This window comes from Balaenoptera ricei, chromosome 19, assembly GCF_028023285.1.
Source record: "Balaenoptera ricei isolate mBalRic1 chromosome 19, mBalRic1.hap2, whole genome shotgun sequence".
In the NCBI taxonomy this organism is placed as follows: Eukaryota; Metazoa; Chordata; class Mammalia; order Artiodactyla; family Balaenopteridae; genus Balaenoptera; species Balaenoptera ricei.
The window spans coordinates 6,491,156-6,503,400 of record NC_082657.1 but is presented as its reverse complement, the minus strand read 5'-3'; the positions used below and the strand labels follow the sequence as shown (position 1 = coordinate 6,503,400).

The 12,245-nt window shown below is 61.5% G+C and overlaps 2 protein-coding genes across 4 annotated transcripts; one reads left to right on the top strand and one right to left on the bottom strand.

The window, feature by feature from the left end:
- Positions 1–44: 44 nt before the first annotated feature.
- GARIN5A (golgi associated RAB2 interactor 5A) lies at positions 45–5,210 on the bottom strand. Of its 2 annotated transcripts, none has more exons than XM_059905981.1 (5): positions 4,918–5,210; positions 4,624–4,742; positions 4,164–4,294; positions 926–1,206; positions 45–218 (listed from the first exon to the last, which is right to left on the bottom strand). In XM_059905981.1, exons 1-5 carry the CDS (start codon positions 4,985–4,987, stop codon positions 178–180), a joined length of 642 nt encoding a protein of 213 aa, XP_059761964.1. In that variant the 5' UTR covers positions 4,988–5,210; the 3' UTR covers positions 45–177. The 2 variants fall into 2 exon arrangements, with proteins under 2 accessions (XP_059761964.1, XP_059761965.1); XM_059905982.1 differs by having other exon boundaries at positions 4,945–5,210.
- A 60-nt stretch (positions 5,211–5,270) lies between these two features.
- On the top strand, positions 5,271–11,487 carry EMC10 (ER membrane protein complex subunit 10). Of its 2 annotated transcripts, XM_059905960.1 has the most exons (8): positions 5,275–5,443; positions 6,865–6,937; positions 7,787–7,896; positions 8,811–8,915; positions 9,234–9,415; positions 9,583–9,676; positions 10,988–11,074; positions 11,296–11,386. In XM_059905960.1, the coding sequence occupies exons 1-7, from the start codon at positions 5,330–5,332 to the stop codon at positions 11,072–11,074; spliced, it is 765 nt and encodes a 254-aa protein (XP_059761943.1). In that variant the 5' UTR covers positions 5,275–5,329; the 3' UTR covers positions 11,296–11,386. The 2 variants fall into 2 exon arrangements, with proteins under 2 accessions (XP_059761942.1, XP_059761943.1); XM_059905959.1 differs by lacking the exon at positions 10,988–11,074 and having other exon boundaries at positions 5,271–5,443; positions 11,296–11,487.
- Positions 11,488–12,245: the final 758 nt, after the last annotated feature.

Sequence of the window (12,245 nt, the reverse complement as noted above, 5' to 3'; positions counted from 1 at the left end):
GCCATGTTGAATCGGTGACGATGGGGAAACTGCTCGTGACCGGGTTGTTGGTTCTTAAGTGGCCGATCTTTATTAACTTTAATAATTCATCTGTCCGGCCCCGAGGTAGGGTACACTTTGATCTCTGGTCTTTTAGTGACCTCAAAAGAATGTTGGAGGAATCAGAGTCCCCAGAGTTCAGAGGTCTGTGGGTCCAGTCTGGCTTCCATGGCTTGAAGCTGGGTACAAGAGAGAGTTTGTCTCAGAGGCCTTGACTGCGGATGTATCTGCCGTTTGGGGGTGGGTGAGTGGGCACTTTGTACTTCCTGGGAAGGCCTGGGGAGCAGGGTGTCTCAAGAGGAAGAGGCCCCATAGGTTCCAGTGTCCCCACCTTCAAGGACTGGGGCATTTCCCCTCCCCAGGCCTTACACGGAACTGGCATCTTGTCTGGCTGACCCCACTCCTTCAGGGCCTGGGCACTCCCTCCCCAGATCCCACCATGCTAGGTCAAGGGGAGCGAGGCTGGGGTGGGGGGATGCCCAGTTAGGAAACCATCACCACCTTTGCTGGTGCGCCAAGGTCCTGCAGACCTTGCCCTGCTTTTGAGAGCCTCCTGCCCTCTGGGTACAGATGCCACACCCTGTCAGGACTTAGGAGTCTGGGCTCCTGGTCACCTCCACTCTCAGACACAGGCATCCAGGTCCCAGGCCCTCCTCCCTCAGACCCAGGGGTCCAGGCCCCCGGCCCCTCCTCCCTCAGACCCAGGGGTCCAGGTCCCCGGCCCCTCCTCCCTCAGACCCTGGGGTCCAGGCCCCCGGCCCCTCCTCCCTCAGACCCAGGAGCACAGGCCCCCAACCCCCTTCCTCCCTCAGACCCAGGAGTCCCGCCCCCAGCCCCGCCCACGTCCCTCTCCCCCCTCCTTGCAGCCCCGCCCTCCTCCGCTCACCTCCTCCGCTCACTTCCTCCTGCTCGGTCAGATCCTCGTCCTCGTCTTCCTCCTCGTCGTCCTCCAGCGCCGAGTACTCCTGCGTGAAGGGTACGGCTCCCTGGGCCGAATGGAAGCGCAGGCGGTAGAGCAGCCGCACCCACTGGCCGAACTCGCGGTCGCGGGTCTCCGGTGGGGCCCGTAGCTGCAGGTAGAAGGCGCGGCCGGTGTGGAACTTGACCTTGAGTTGCCAGCGGCTTTCGTCGTGGACGAAGAGCTGGACGAACTGCAAGGGGAACAGCCTGGCGGGCGGAAGGGGCGGCCTCAGCGTCTGATCCTCCCCGGCTCCGCAGCGCCCACCCCAGCGCCCCTCTCCCCGCCCGGAAGGATCCTTTTCCACTTTCTCTGCCTCTTGCATTTTATCCATCCCCAGTTTTCTTCCATACACAGAGCCCAGCCGTGTCTCCCGCTGGTCCTCCCTCCTAAACGCGAAACTCAGATTGCTGCTTACTTGAAATTTCCATTTGTATGTTGGATCGACATCGGACACATAAAATGTCCAACAGCCAAATTCCTGACCTTCCCCCAGCCCCGAAGCTGCTCCTCTTCGTCTTCCCCATCTTAACTACATCCTCCCACTTGCTCAGTCAGAAACCGTGGGAGTCGACTTTTTCACATTCTTAGCCAATCCTACCAAATCCTGATGGCTCCACCGTTAAAATGCAGTCACAGTCCGACGATTTCTAAGTCCCTCCACCAGCCGCCCCCGACCCCCCGCCGTCCAGCCACCGTAATTTCCCGCCTTTACCCCAGTCTGTTCCCATGCGGCCGCCAGAGGGCGCCAATCAACACCCGCGTTAGCTCAAATCCCTCCCCTGGCTCAGAGTAAAAGCAGAGTCCTCGCCTTGACTACAAGGCCCTTCGGGATCTGCCCCCTTTGTTCCCTCTCTGCCCTCCCCTCCCACCCACTCTCCTCGCTTACTCGGCTCCAGCCATACTGGTCTCACTGTCCCATAAACACCTGCCAGGCTTGGTCCTACCTCAGGACCTTTGCACAGGCCGTTCCCTCTGTCATCCTCCAGCCATCCCCATAGCTTGGCCCCTTCCTCTCTTAGACAAGATCTGTTTACAACCTCCAGCCTATATACAACCACATTCGCCCTTGCAGACCTCCCCATGCCCACCCCCACGCCCCATCTGTCTCCACAGACCTCACCCACTGGACAAATTGACATCTGTCTGCTTTCCTAGTAGAAGGTGAACTTGAGGGCCGAGATTTTTGGTCCAATTTTGTTCAGTGCTGCTTCCGTAGTACCCAGAGCTGACCCATGGTCAGTGCTGAGTGAATGCTTGTGGAGTATCTGAATAAAGGAATTGCTCAGGCCCCCAGCCGGATTCAAGGTCCAACAAGGCAGTGGAGGAAACAATCCAGACAGGATGGGTAACTTGGCCCAGATCACACAGCAGGGATTTGAACCCAAGTCTTACCCATGTTCTTAACAACACTGGGTAGCCACATACCACCTCCCTCAGGCCCTGCAAGACTACCTCTAGAAACTGGTCTTACAGACACCCTCGCAGCCAAGCACATGGATGTCCCCTGCCTGCCACACTGGTTGTCACCCCAAGGCACAGGACACATCAGACTCCCTCAGTAGGAAACTCGATCTATTAGTATGTTCCCCAAATGGAAGAATAACAGCTGACATTTCCAGAGCGCATACTCTGTGCCAGGTGCTGTTCCAAGAGTTTTACAGACATTTACTTAGTTTATCCCCTGACAGCCCTGGAAGGTGGGCTCTCCTCTTATCCTCATGTTGCCGATGAGGAAACTGAGGCCCAGACGGGTAGGAAACTTGGCCAAAGACAGTGAAGAAGAGGTGAAGCCAGGATTTGAAACCAGGCCGTCTGAAGGCAGCCATTCGTTCAAGGACATTCCCTACTACATCATCACAGCAAGAGGCCGGATGCAAGCTAGGTGTCCAAGGGGACGGAGTTTGTTGAATTGTGTGTGTCCAAAAATGGATCTGTGTGTACTGGCACAGAATCACTAAGGGCTGGAAGCTGGTTAGAAGTGAGGGGCTGGGGGATGCGTCTTGAGGCTGAGTTGGCAGAGCAAGCTCAATGATTTTACTTCGATGGTATGTTTTCTCTGGGGCTGGGAGGGGAGAGTGCTGAAGGAGATGATGAGGGTCAAAGCCCCCCTCTCAGCACCATCCTTAGCATCCTTCCAACTGCAGGTTGTGACTCATATGGTGGGATACAATTAGCATTGAAAAGAAAAGCAAGATGGTAGAGAATGTCCCAGTACAAGGTTCCGGCATCAGGATACTGCTTTGTGAAAAGTTTTAAACTTATTCGGGGTGGGGGATAAATAAAGGCTGTAAGTGGCATCAAGTTTGTTCAGGTCAGAATCAGATTCTACCACCAAATGAGTTACATCCAAAATTGCAGACAAAGGATTGTGTGCGTGCGTGCATGTGTGTGTATGTGACAATGTGACTCCATCCTTCCTTCCTTCCTTCCCTCCCTTCCCCCATCCCCCTTTCTTTCATTAACTGTGAGATGTAGCCCAAAAAGTGAAAGCCACCAGCAGAATGTTTCTGGAAATATACTCTATGCCTGTAAATGTCTTGGTATTTGCAGCTGGAGTTGGAGACAGGAGCCTAGGATGGAAGAAAGGTGTATTTTGTGCTATGTGTGTTTTGTACCTTGGAGTGTATTTGCATTACTTTTTCAATGAAAAAACCAAAGACCTGAAGGGGCATTGTGGAGTGTGGCCCAGGAGCTCCAGAATCGTGAGGTCAGCAATCCTGAGGAGCCCAAGGTTCTGATCCCAGGCCACCCCTGACCCACTGTGGGACCCAGGGCAAGTGGCTCCCCTCTCTGGGCCTCAGTTTTTCTTATGGATGGGCCTAAGGGGCCCCACCATATGACAGTAGGAGATCAGAGAAGAGATGATGTGCATGGTCAAGGGGACGCCTGGCATGCAGTAAGTGCTGCATAAATGGTCATTCTCCTGATCCCTGCCAGGGTGTAGCTGAGGACAGTCCCCCTCATGTCTATCTATCCCTGATTCCTGGCCCCTGTGGATGGCCCTGTCCTTGTTCTCTTGGGTGGACAGTAGCCCAGAGAAGGCTAGCAGCCATTCATGGCTCCTGGCCCTGGAGGTCGTGTGGGTGAAAGGAGGTGCTGCAGGGGGCCTAGGATGCCCAGAGCTGGGGAGGAAGGCGGTCTAGGCTGGGTTGGGGGCAGTCACCCGAAGAGCTGCAGGCGTCCGTTCTCCTTGGCAGGGCCTGCCAGAAGCAACAGGTCTGGGAGTTCCAGGGCAGGACTGGAGGCTGCCACCCCCATGGTGACCTTGTTGGCAACTTCTCCTAACCGGGTCACCTGGGGCCAGGGGTCAGAGGTTAGAAGCCAGATAGATGGGGGGCGGGATTGGGGAGGGATCAGGAATTTTGGTAGGGTTAAGGGTCAGGAACCAAGTAAGTTAACCACCAAGATGGGGATCAGAGATCCTGGGGTCAGAGGTCAAGAGTCATATGGGTATGAAGTCAGGGAAAATGGACCGAGGGAATCAAAGGCCAGGGTTCATAGGGAAGCAGGAATTTCAGGAGATGGGCATCAGGGAGAGTGATCAGAAATAGGGCGAACAGAGGTTCCCCAAGTCAGGAGGCCGGGGCTCAGGCCTGGGCTCGGAGGGCCCTGGGGCTCCACACCTGCACGAAGTTGCTCTCAAAGATGGGTAAATCCCGCAGCTGGTCGAACTCGCCGCTCAGGAGATGGCGTTGCAGCCGTCCCAGCTGGCGCGTGGGACAGGCTGGAACCTGGGGGCGTTCTACATGGGCGGCAAAGTTCGCAGGTCAGTTCCAGGAGGCTGGGCCAAGGTCCCCGGGTCAGCCCCGCGCTGAGGGTAGAGGGTTCCCGGCTACCGGTCTCCGTATCGCAGGCTCCATCCCTCACCTGGTTCCCTCACCTGGTCCAACCCCTCCAGGCCCGGCTCCGCCTCTCACCTGCCATCCCACCTGGTCCCGCCTCACCTGCTCCACCAGGGGCCGAATTATGCTTGTGCCCCCGTTTCATCGCAACGTCCCGCCCCTTGTGGCGAGCGGAGGGAGGCGCCCACGGAGAAAATGGGGGGGCGGGGCCCCGGGGCTCTGTGACGTCACAGCGCGACGGACCGGGTTTGACTGCGTCACGGAGGAGACGTCCGCGATTGTGGCGTCATCCAAGGGGCGGTGCCCGGAGGCCCGGATGGAGCGGCGCCCGCCCCGTAACGTCAGGCCCCGGTAGCGGGCGGGCGCTAGTGCGCAGACGCAAAGAGCCGGCGCAGGCGCACGGGCGACGGGATGTGGGCCGTTCCTCCCGGCGTGCTCCGCGGCGCCCGGCTCACTCCAGCCCCTTGGCTGGTGGGACGGGGCCGAAATGGCCGCGCCCGGCGCTGGGGCGACTCGGCTGCTCCTGCTCTTGCTGATGGCGGCAGCAGCCCCCAGCCGGGCGCGGGGTAGTGGTTGCCGGTCCGGGGCCGCTGTGCGGGGGGTGAGTGCTTATTCGCTGTGCACATAGGGCGGGGTTGACGGAAATCGTGGGTCTCGGGCCTTTAGGTCGGTTAAGGTGGGAACGAAGTTGCGCAGGACCGAGAGGGAAGACGAGGTAAAAGAACCGTGGAAAGCGAGGCTGCAGTTCTGCGCATGCATGAGGCCGCACAACTGGGAGAAAGCGAGAGAATAGTTAGGAAGGCTCTAGCTCGTGAATATGCATAAGGGGGCGGGGCTCCTTGTGGGATTTTGCCATCCCCTCTCTGGGCCTTAGTGGGGTTTTTTTTTGTTTTTTAAAAAAATTTATTTATTTTTATTTATTATTTATTTTTGGCTGTGTTGGGTCTTCGTTTCTGTGCGAGGGCCTTCTCTAGTTGCGGCAAGCGGGGGCCACTCTTCATCGCGGTGCGCGGGCGTCTCACTATCGCGGCCTCTCTTGTTGCGGAGCACAGGCTCCAGACGCGCAGGCTCAGCAGTTGTGGCTCACGGGCCTAGTTGCTCCGCGGCATGTGGGATCTTCCCAGACCAGGGCTCGAACCCGTGTCCCCTGCATTGGCAGGCAGACTCTCAACCACTGCGCCGCCAGGGAAGCCCTCGGCCTTAGTTTTTCTTATGGATGGGCCTAAGGGGATCCCTAATGGGATCCCTAATCCCATTTTGGGATGGGACTTTGGCACCTGGGCGTTGGGTGCGGTGAAAACGAGGCTGCACCGAAAGAGAAGTTTGGGGCAAGAACTTCCTTAACGTTAGGACGCTAGGGATCCGCAGTCATGAATATGTTTCAGGAGGTGTGGCCCGGGTGGAATCCTGGCAAATCAGACGTCGGGGTGGCTAAAAGAGGCGTGGGGGGGGGGGGGCTCTCGGAGGAGTTCCGCCTCCCGAATATGCATGAGGAGGGCGGGATCTTGAGCTCGCGGATTAAAATCTGGAACGAGGTAGCGCAGGCTTGAGGGCGTAGAGAGGAGGATGCAGAGTTAGGAGAGATGTGGAGAGTTGGAGAAAAGGAAGGCATGGAATCTTGAATGTGCTTGAGAGGGGTGGAACTCCGGCGGCATCGTGGCTCTTGGGGCTGTGAAAGTGAAAACGAGGTCACTTGGATATTAGCTTGGGAAGGATGCCCTTTAACTCATGAATAGTTATGATGCTAGGTGTGAAAGTGACCTGGAGATAGTTGTCTTGGAAACGAGGTTCCGCTGGTTTGCAGGCTCTGGTTTTCTCTGGCCCGTCCAGATCATGAATTTTCATGAAATGGGCGGTTCACGGTGGAATAGTGGACAAGCGTCAGTGTTTGGATATGGGTATGAAAATAAGGCTCCTGCCGCAGCCTGCGGGTCTGTCTGTCCTGGGGTCCGCGGGTCCTGCCGGACTGAGGGCTCTGATGGTCCTTACCTGGGGCCCTCTCTATCTCTATCTGACCTGCAGGCGGGGGCAGAAGGTCGAGAGGGCGAGGGCTGCGGCGCCGTGGGGCTGCTGCTGGAGCACTCATTTGAGATCGGTGAGTCCAGCAACGTCCTGACCTGGACACTTACCCAGTGCCCTGTGTCAGGAACTCGGGTGCCACTCAACGTGGGACATGCCATCCATTCACTTATAGCTTTGCACTTGGGAGTGTGTTTGCATTACACTGGGGAGGTGGGAGGCGGCGGAGAACAGAAGCTCTGTCTTTGAATACTCCCATACCTGTAAGACAAATGCCAGTTTCAGAAAGGTCAGTATGGCAGTAATAACCTCAGAGCAGACTTTGACCAATTGCCCCATGCCCTGCCCTAGTGCTTAGATGTATTAACTCAAACATCTGTATTAACGCAGACTTCCTCAGCATAGTCAAGCAGAATAGGAGGTGTTAGGGATAACCCCATTTTCCAGAAGAGGAAACTGAGGCGCAGAGGGATACCAGACAAGCTCCTTTTACAAGTGAATGGCAGAGGTGGGACCTTTTCTAAAGCCCAGCTTAAACTGCCGCATTTCAGGCCTCCAGACTCCCAGAGCATAGATGTCAGTGTGGCCCAGGGGTTCTTAATCGAGTCTGAGGCCCCAAGCTCTGGGGGCACCTGTTTTAAACACTGAAGCTCGGACCCTCTGCAGACCTCCCCAGTCAGACCCTGGCATCTGCCCAAGAAAGCCCGGTGGTTGGGAGCTCCTGAGCTCTGCAGCCCCTGTATTCCGCAGCTGGGGAAACTGAGGCCCACTTAAGTCACGTGAGCGACTCTGGGTCACCTGGCAAGGCAGAGGCAGGGCTTCAGAGACACGTGGGGCTGTCCCCCGTTTTTAAGTGGGAAAATGGGGCTCGGGATGGGGAAGCGACCTGGTCACTGCGAAGGTTGACGTCCAGGCTCCCGCACAGATGACAGTGCCCACTTCCGGAAGCGGGGCTCGCTGCTCTGGAACCAGCAAGATGGCACTTTGTCTTTGTCGCAGCGGCAGCTCAGCGAGGAGGAGCGGGGCCAGCTCCGGGTGAGGACGGGACCCCCGGCTCTGCTGGGGCTGGGGGCACGTGCCTCAGAGCACAGCACGCGTACTTCGGGGCTTCTGCCCGAGCTGTTTCCTCTGCGCAGCTCACCCTCTTCCCCACAGTTTTCGTACGGTCAGCTCCTCTCCCTCTTCTAGATTCAGCCACGATGCTTCACACTTAGTGCAAGATTTGCTTGTGAGGAGAAAGGGATTCCCACGGTAGCCATGGTTAAGCAGGAGAACGTTACCTCTCCTGTCGCCCTGCTTTGTGGCCTCCTCAAGGGCTGGGTTCCCCTCAGGTCTGCCTGGGTCCTCCCTAGGGATGGTGTGGGGCTGGCGGGGGCTGGGGGGAGGTTCCAGGCAGCAAGGTAGAGGAAGGGAAGGAGGGCCAGAGGGAACAGCCGGCTCTGGGGGAAAGCTCGGGAAAGCTGCCACAATCCACTTCCACTCCGTCCCTTGGCCAGTTGGAGCTGCAAGGGAAGCTGGGGACGCAGGCTTTATTCTGGGCGGCTGCGGGCCCGTGGGTGCCAGCAGTGTGGGAGAGATCAGGCTGAGGCCCGCCCTGGTCAGCCTTCCTGCGTGGTGCCCGCGTGATTCCTGTCACAGTTGCCCACAGAGAGAACTAGCCGCTCATATAACCGGGGAGTTCGGGTGTGGGGCTGGACCCAGACCTGCGGGAAGTGTCCTCGGGACCTACTCTGTCGCTGGGCTGGCCTCTGCTCTCCTCGTGGTGGTCTCCCCCTGGGTGGGGCACCCAGTGGGAGGAGTCTTGGGCTTGGCCGGGCCAGGGAGTGGGGGATGCTGGCTGGGCGAGACTGGGGAAGGGCCCTCCTGGCTGTGGGCCCAGTGGGTGTCCAGACCAGGTGGGGGCTGGGCACTGTGCCTCTCACCACCACCCTCTCCTCTCCGCCCTGCAGGATGTGGCCGCGCTGAATGGCCTGTACCGTGTCCGGATTCCACGGCGGCCTGGGGCCCCTGACGGCCCAGAAGCCGGTGGCTATGTCTCCTCCTTTGTCCCCGCGGTGAGTCGGTGATGAGGTCAGCCCCCATCCTTCCTTTGCCCACCCGCTCTAGCCTGGGTTCTTAAATGCCCCAGCATTTAAGGACCTGGCCTTGCCCTCAAGGGTCTCCCGGGCTGGAGGGGGACAATCCAGTTGGTGGGCCCTGGGGAGGCCGTTGCTTCTGCCGGAGGTGGGCAGGGGGCCATGGAGGGCTTTGAAAGATGCTTCGGGGGCCCTGTGGGGTGGGGAAGGAGGCTTGGTCGGGGGTCTGGTGTGGGCGAGGCCTGGGCAGCAGCCCCTGCTGGCCTCCCTCCTCTCACCCCCCCCCTCCTCCCCCAGTGCTCCCTGGTAGAGTCGCACCTCTCGGACCAGCTGACCCTGCACGTGGACGTGGCCGGCAACGTGGTGGGGGTGTCGGTGGTGACGTACCCTGGAGGCTGCCGGGGCCACGAGGTGGAGGACGTGGACCTGGAGCTGTTCAACACCTCAGTGCAGCTGCAGCCGCCGGTCCCGGCGCCAGGGTGAGGAGCGGCTGCGGGGCGGCGGGCAGAGCCAGCCCTGTCCCCGGCTGGCCGGCCTTCCGCTGCCTCTCACTCCGGCCCCGCCCGCCCCTCCCCGCACCCTTCCAGGCTGCCGCGGGGGCTCCCGGGCCCTCATCCCCTCTCCTCCTTCTTCCCCCACCCCCCAGGCCCGAGACGGCAGCCTTCATCGAGCGCTTGGAGATGGAGCAGGCCCAGAAGGCCAAGAACCCCCAGGAGCAGAAGTCCTTTTTCGCGAAATATGTGAGTTCTGCCCGCCCCCGGCCGCTTCCCCCGCCCCCGGCCGCTTCCCGCCCCGCCCCCGGCCGCTTCCCGCCCCGCCCCCGGCCGCTTCCCGCCCCGCCCCCCGGCCGCTTCCCCCGCCCCGCCCCCGGCCGCTTCCCGCCCCGCCCCCCGGCCGCTTCCCCCGCCCCCGGCCGCTTCCCGCCCCGCCCCCCGGCCGCTTCCCCCGCCCCCGGCCGCTTCCCGCCCCGCCCCCGGCCGCTTCCCGCCCCGCCCCCGGCCGCTTCCCGCCCCGCCCCCCGGCCGCTTCCCCCGCCCCGCCCCCGGCCGCTTCCCGCCCCGCCCCCCGGCTCGCCCTCGCCCACGCTGAGACCCCCTCGGCCCTGCTCCCCTCGCCCTCGGCCCTCCTCTGGGCCTCGTGTACGTCGGGCCTGCTTGGCTCCCCCGGCGTCTCTGCACGTCCTCCTGGCCCCTGGCCGGAGCCCCTGCCCCTGCCCCTGCCGCTGCCCCTGCCCCTGCCAGCCTGTGCTGGTGCTCACGGGGCATCCGGTCTCCGCAAATGGCCGGCCCGGAGCTGGGCAGTGAGGGGGACTGGGGACAGCCCCTCGGGTGCCCGGGCGGGGGGCAGTGTCGGCCTTGCCTGTCGGGAGGGAGTGCGGTGAGGAGGGTGTGGTCACGGGAGGGGCGGGGTCCGAGCTCGGAGGAGGCTGGGACCAAGGTCTGGGGGAGAGGATGAGGCCTGACCCAGGCTGGGAGGCTGGGGCGTGGGGGGCACCCGGCAGAGCCCTCGAAGGAACGGGAGGTTTGGAAAGGAGGGAGCGGGTGGGCTCCGCCAGCCGGGCCGGGGGGTGGGTGGAGGGGCTGTGCCGGGCGGTGCCCGGGAGGCCGGGAGCCGGCAGCTGAGGGTGAGCCTGTGCTGCTGCTGGGGCAGCTCTTGAGGCCCGGGGCCCTTGGCGCCGGGGGCGCTGGCGGCTCTGGGGGTGCTGGCGGCTCTGGGGGCCCTTGGCGCCGGGGGCGCTGGTGGCGCTGGGGCTGGCGGATGTGGTCCCCCCACCAGGCAGGGGCGGGGGGCAGTGGAAGCCAGTGTGGCTGGGCCCTCGGGGCCTCGGGTCGGAGGCTGCTGAGCCTGACCGCGCTGGGCGCCGTGTCCGTGGGGCCTTGGTTAATGTGCCGGGAGCCCCTGATGTCAGGAGATGTCAGGAGAGCCGGGCTGCGGGGAAACTGAGGCCCAGAGAGGCCGAGAGCTCGCCCACCCCCGGCTCTGCCCTCCCTGATGGCCGCGGGACGCCACAGCCGCCACTGGCCCTGACCTGCGCCCCCCTCCCTCCTCAGTGGCACCTCATCCTGGGGGGGGCCGTGTTGCTCACAGCCCTGCGTCCTGCTGCCCCCGGGCTCGCACCGCCACCGCACGAGGCCTGAGTGAGGACTGAGCCCCCTCCCGCCTCCCCCGCCCCTGCACCCCGCCAGCCCTTCCCCAACCCGTAGTGGAGTAGGGGACCTGGGCCCCCTTCCCTCACTGCCTCCCCTCACGCCGGCCCCCGCCTTCCCCACCCTGGCCCAGACACTGCTCATTCTCCCCTCTCTTCTCTCTGTCTCCCTGTTTGTCCGTCTGTCCTTCTGCCATCCTGTCTGCCTCACAGTGGATGTACATCATTCCCGTGGTCCTGTTCCTCATGATGTCGGGAGCACCGGACGCCGGGGGCCAGGGCGGGGGCGGCGGCGGCGGCGGAGGTGGTGGCCGGTGAGGGGCCCAGGGCCCGTGAGTGCCCCGTCCTCTTTCGCTCAGCGGACGCCCTTCCTGCCCAGCGTGCTTGTGTCCTTGGTCATCACAGGAAGGATTTGCCGGCCCCTCCTGTCTCCCCATCGCATGAGGGTAGGAGAGCGCCCCCTCCCCAGGAGTCCCTTCCCTCTGGGCCTTGGCGTTACTGGTGGCGGAAGGGCGGCGGGTTCTGGGCCCTGCTGCACCCCGCCCTCCCCTGTGGCCCCGCTGTAGCCCCAGAGGCTTCCCTTTGCCACAGGGTAGAGCCCAAGCTCCTGGTCCAGCTCTGACCTCACTTCTGGTTCCCCCCACTCCACCCCCTGAGGCCCTGCAGTTTGGGAACATGCCTAGTTCTCTCCAGCCTCTGTGCCTTTGTCGTGGTCTTCTCGCCCTGCCTGGCCAGGTTAGATGATACCCCTAACTTGTCTGACACTGGATTGGGACACTAGCCTCTTGTCTGTCTGCCCTTGAGGGCATCCTGGGGCTCCTCGCAGCCCAGAGCTGGCACAGAGCAGGGGGGGCTGGCCACGGGCGCCCCCTTTTCCATCCCTCCGTGCAGCCCTGTCCCCTGTTTTGGCCTGTATCTGCCCACGGCTGTGAGTGGGAGTTGAGAATTCCTGCCATCAGGATGCCAGGCCCTCCATAGGCTTCTGGGCTTGAAGAAGTGATGTTGAAAGTCAAAACAAACATTTAGTGGAGTCAGGGGCCAGATGATGTAAATAGAATCCCTTTCCTGGCCTGGGTATCTTCCCTGGGACTTTGCTGGGTCCTTGCTATCTATATCTCCTTCTCCTTTCGTCTATTTAAAAACATTGACAAGGCAACATATTG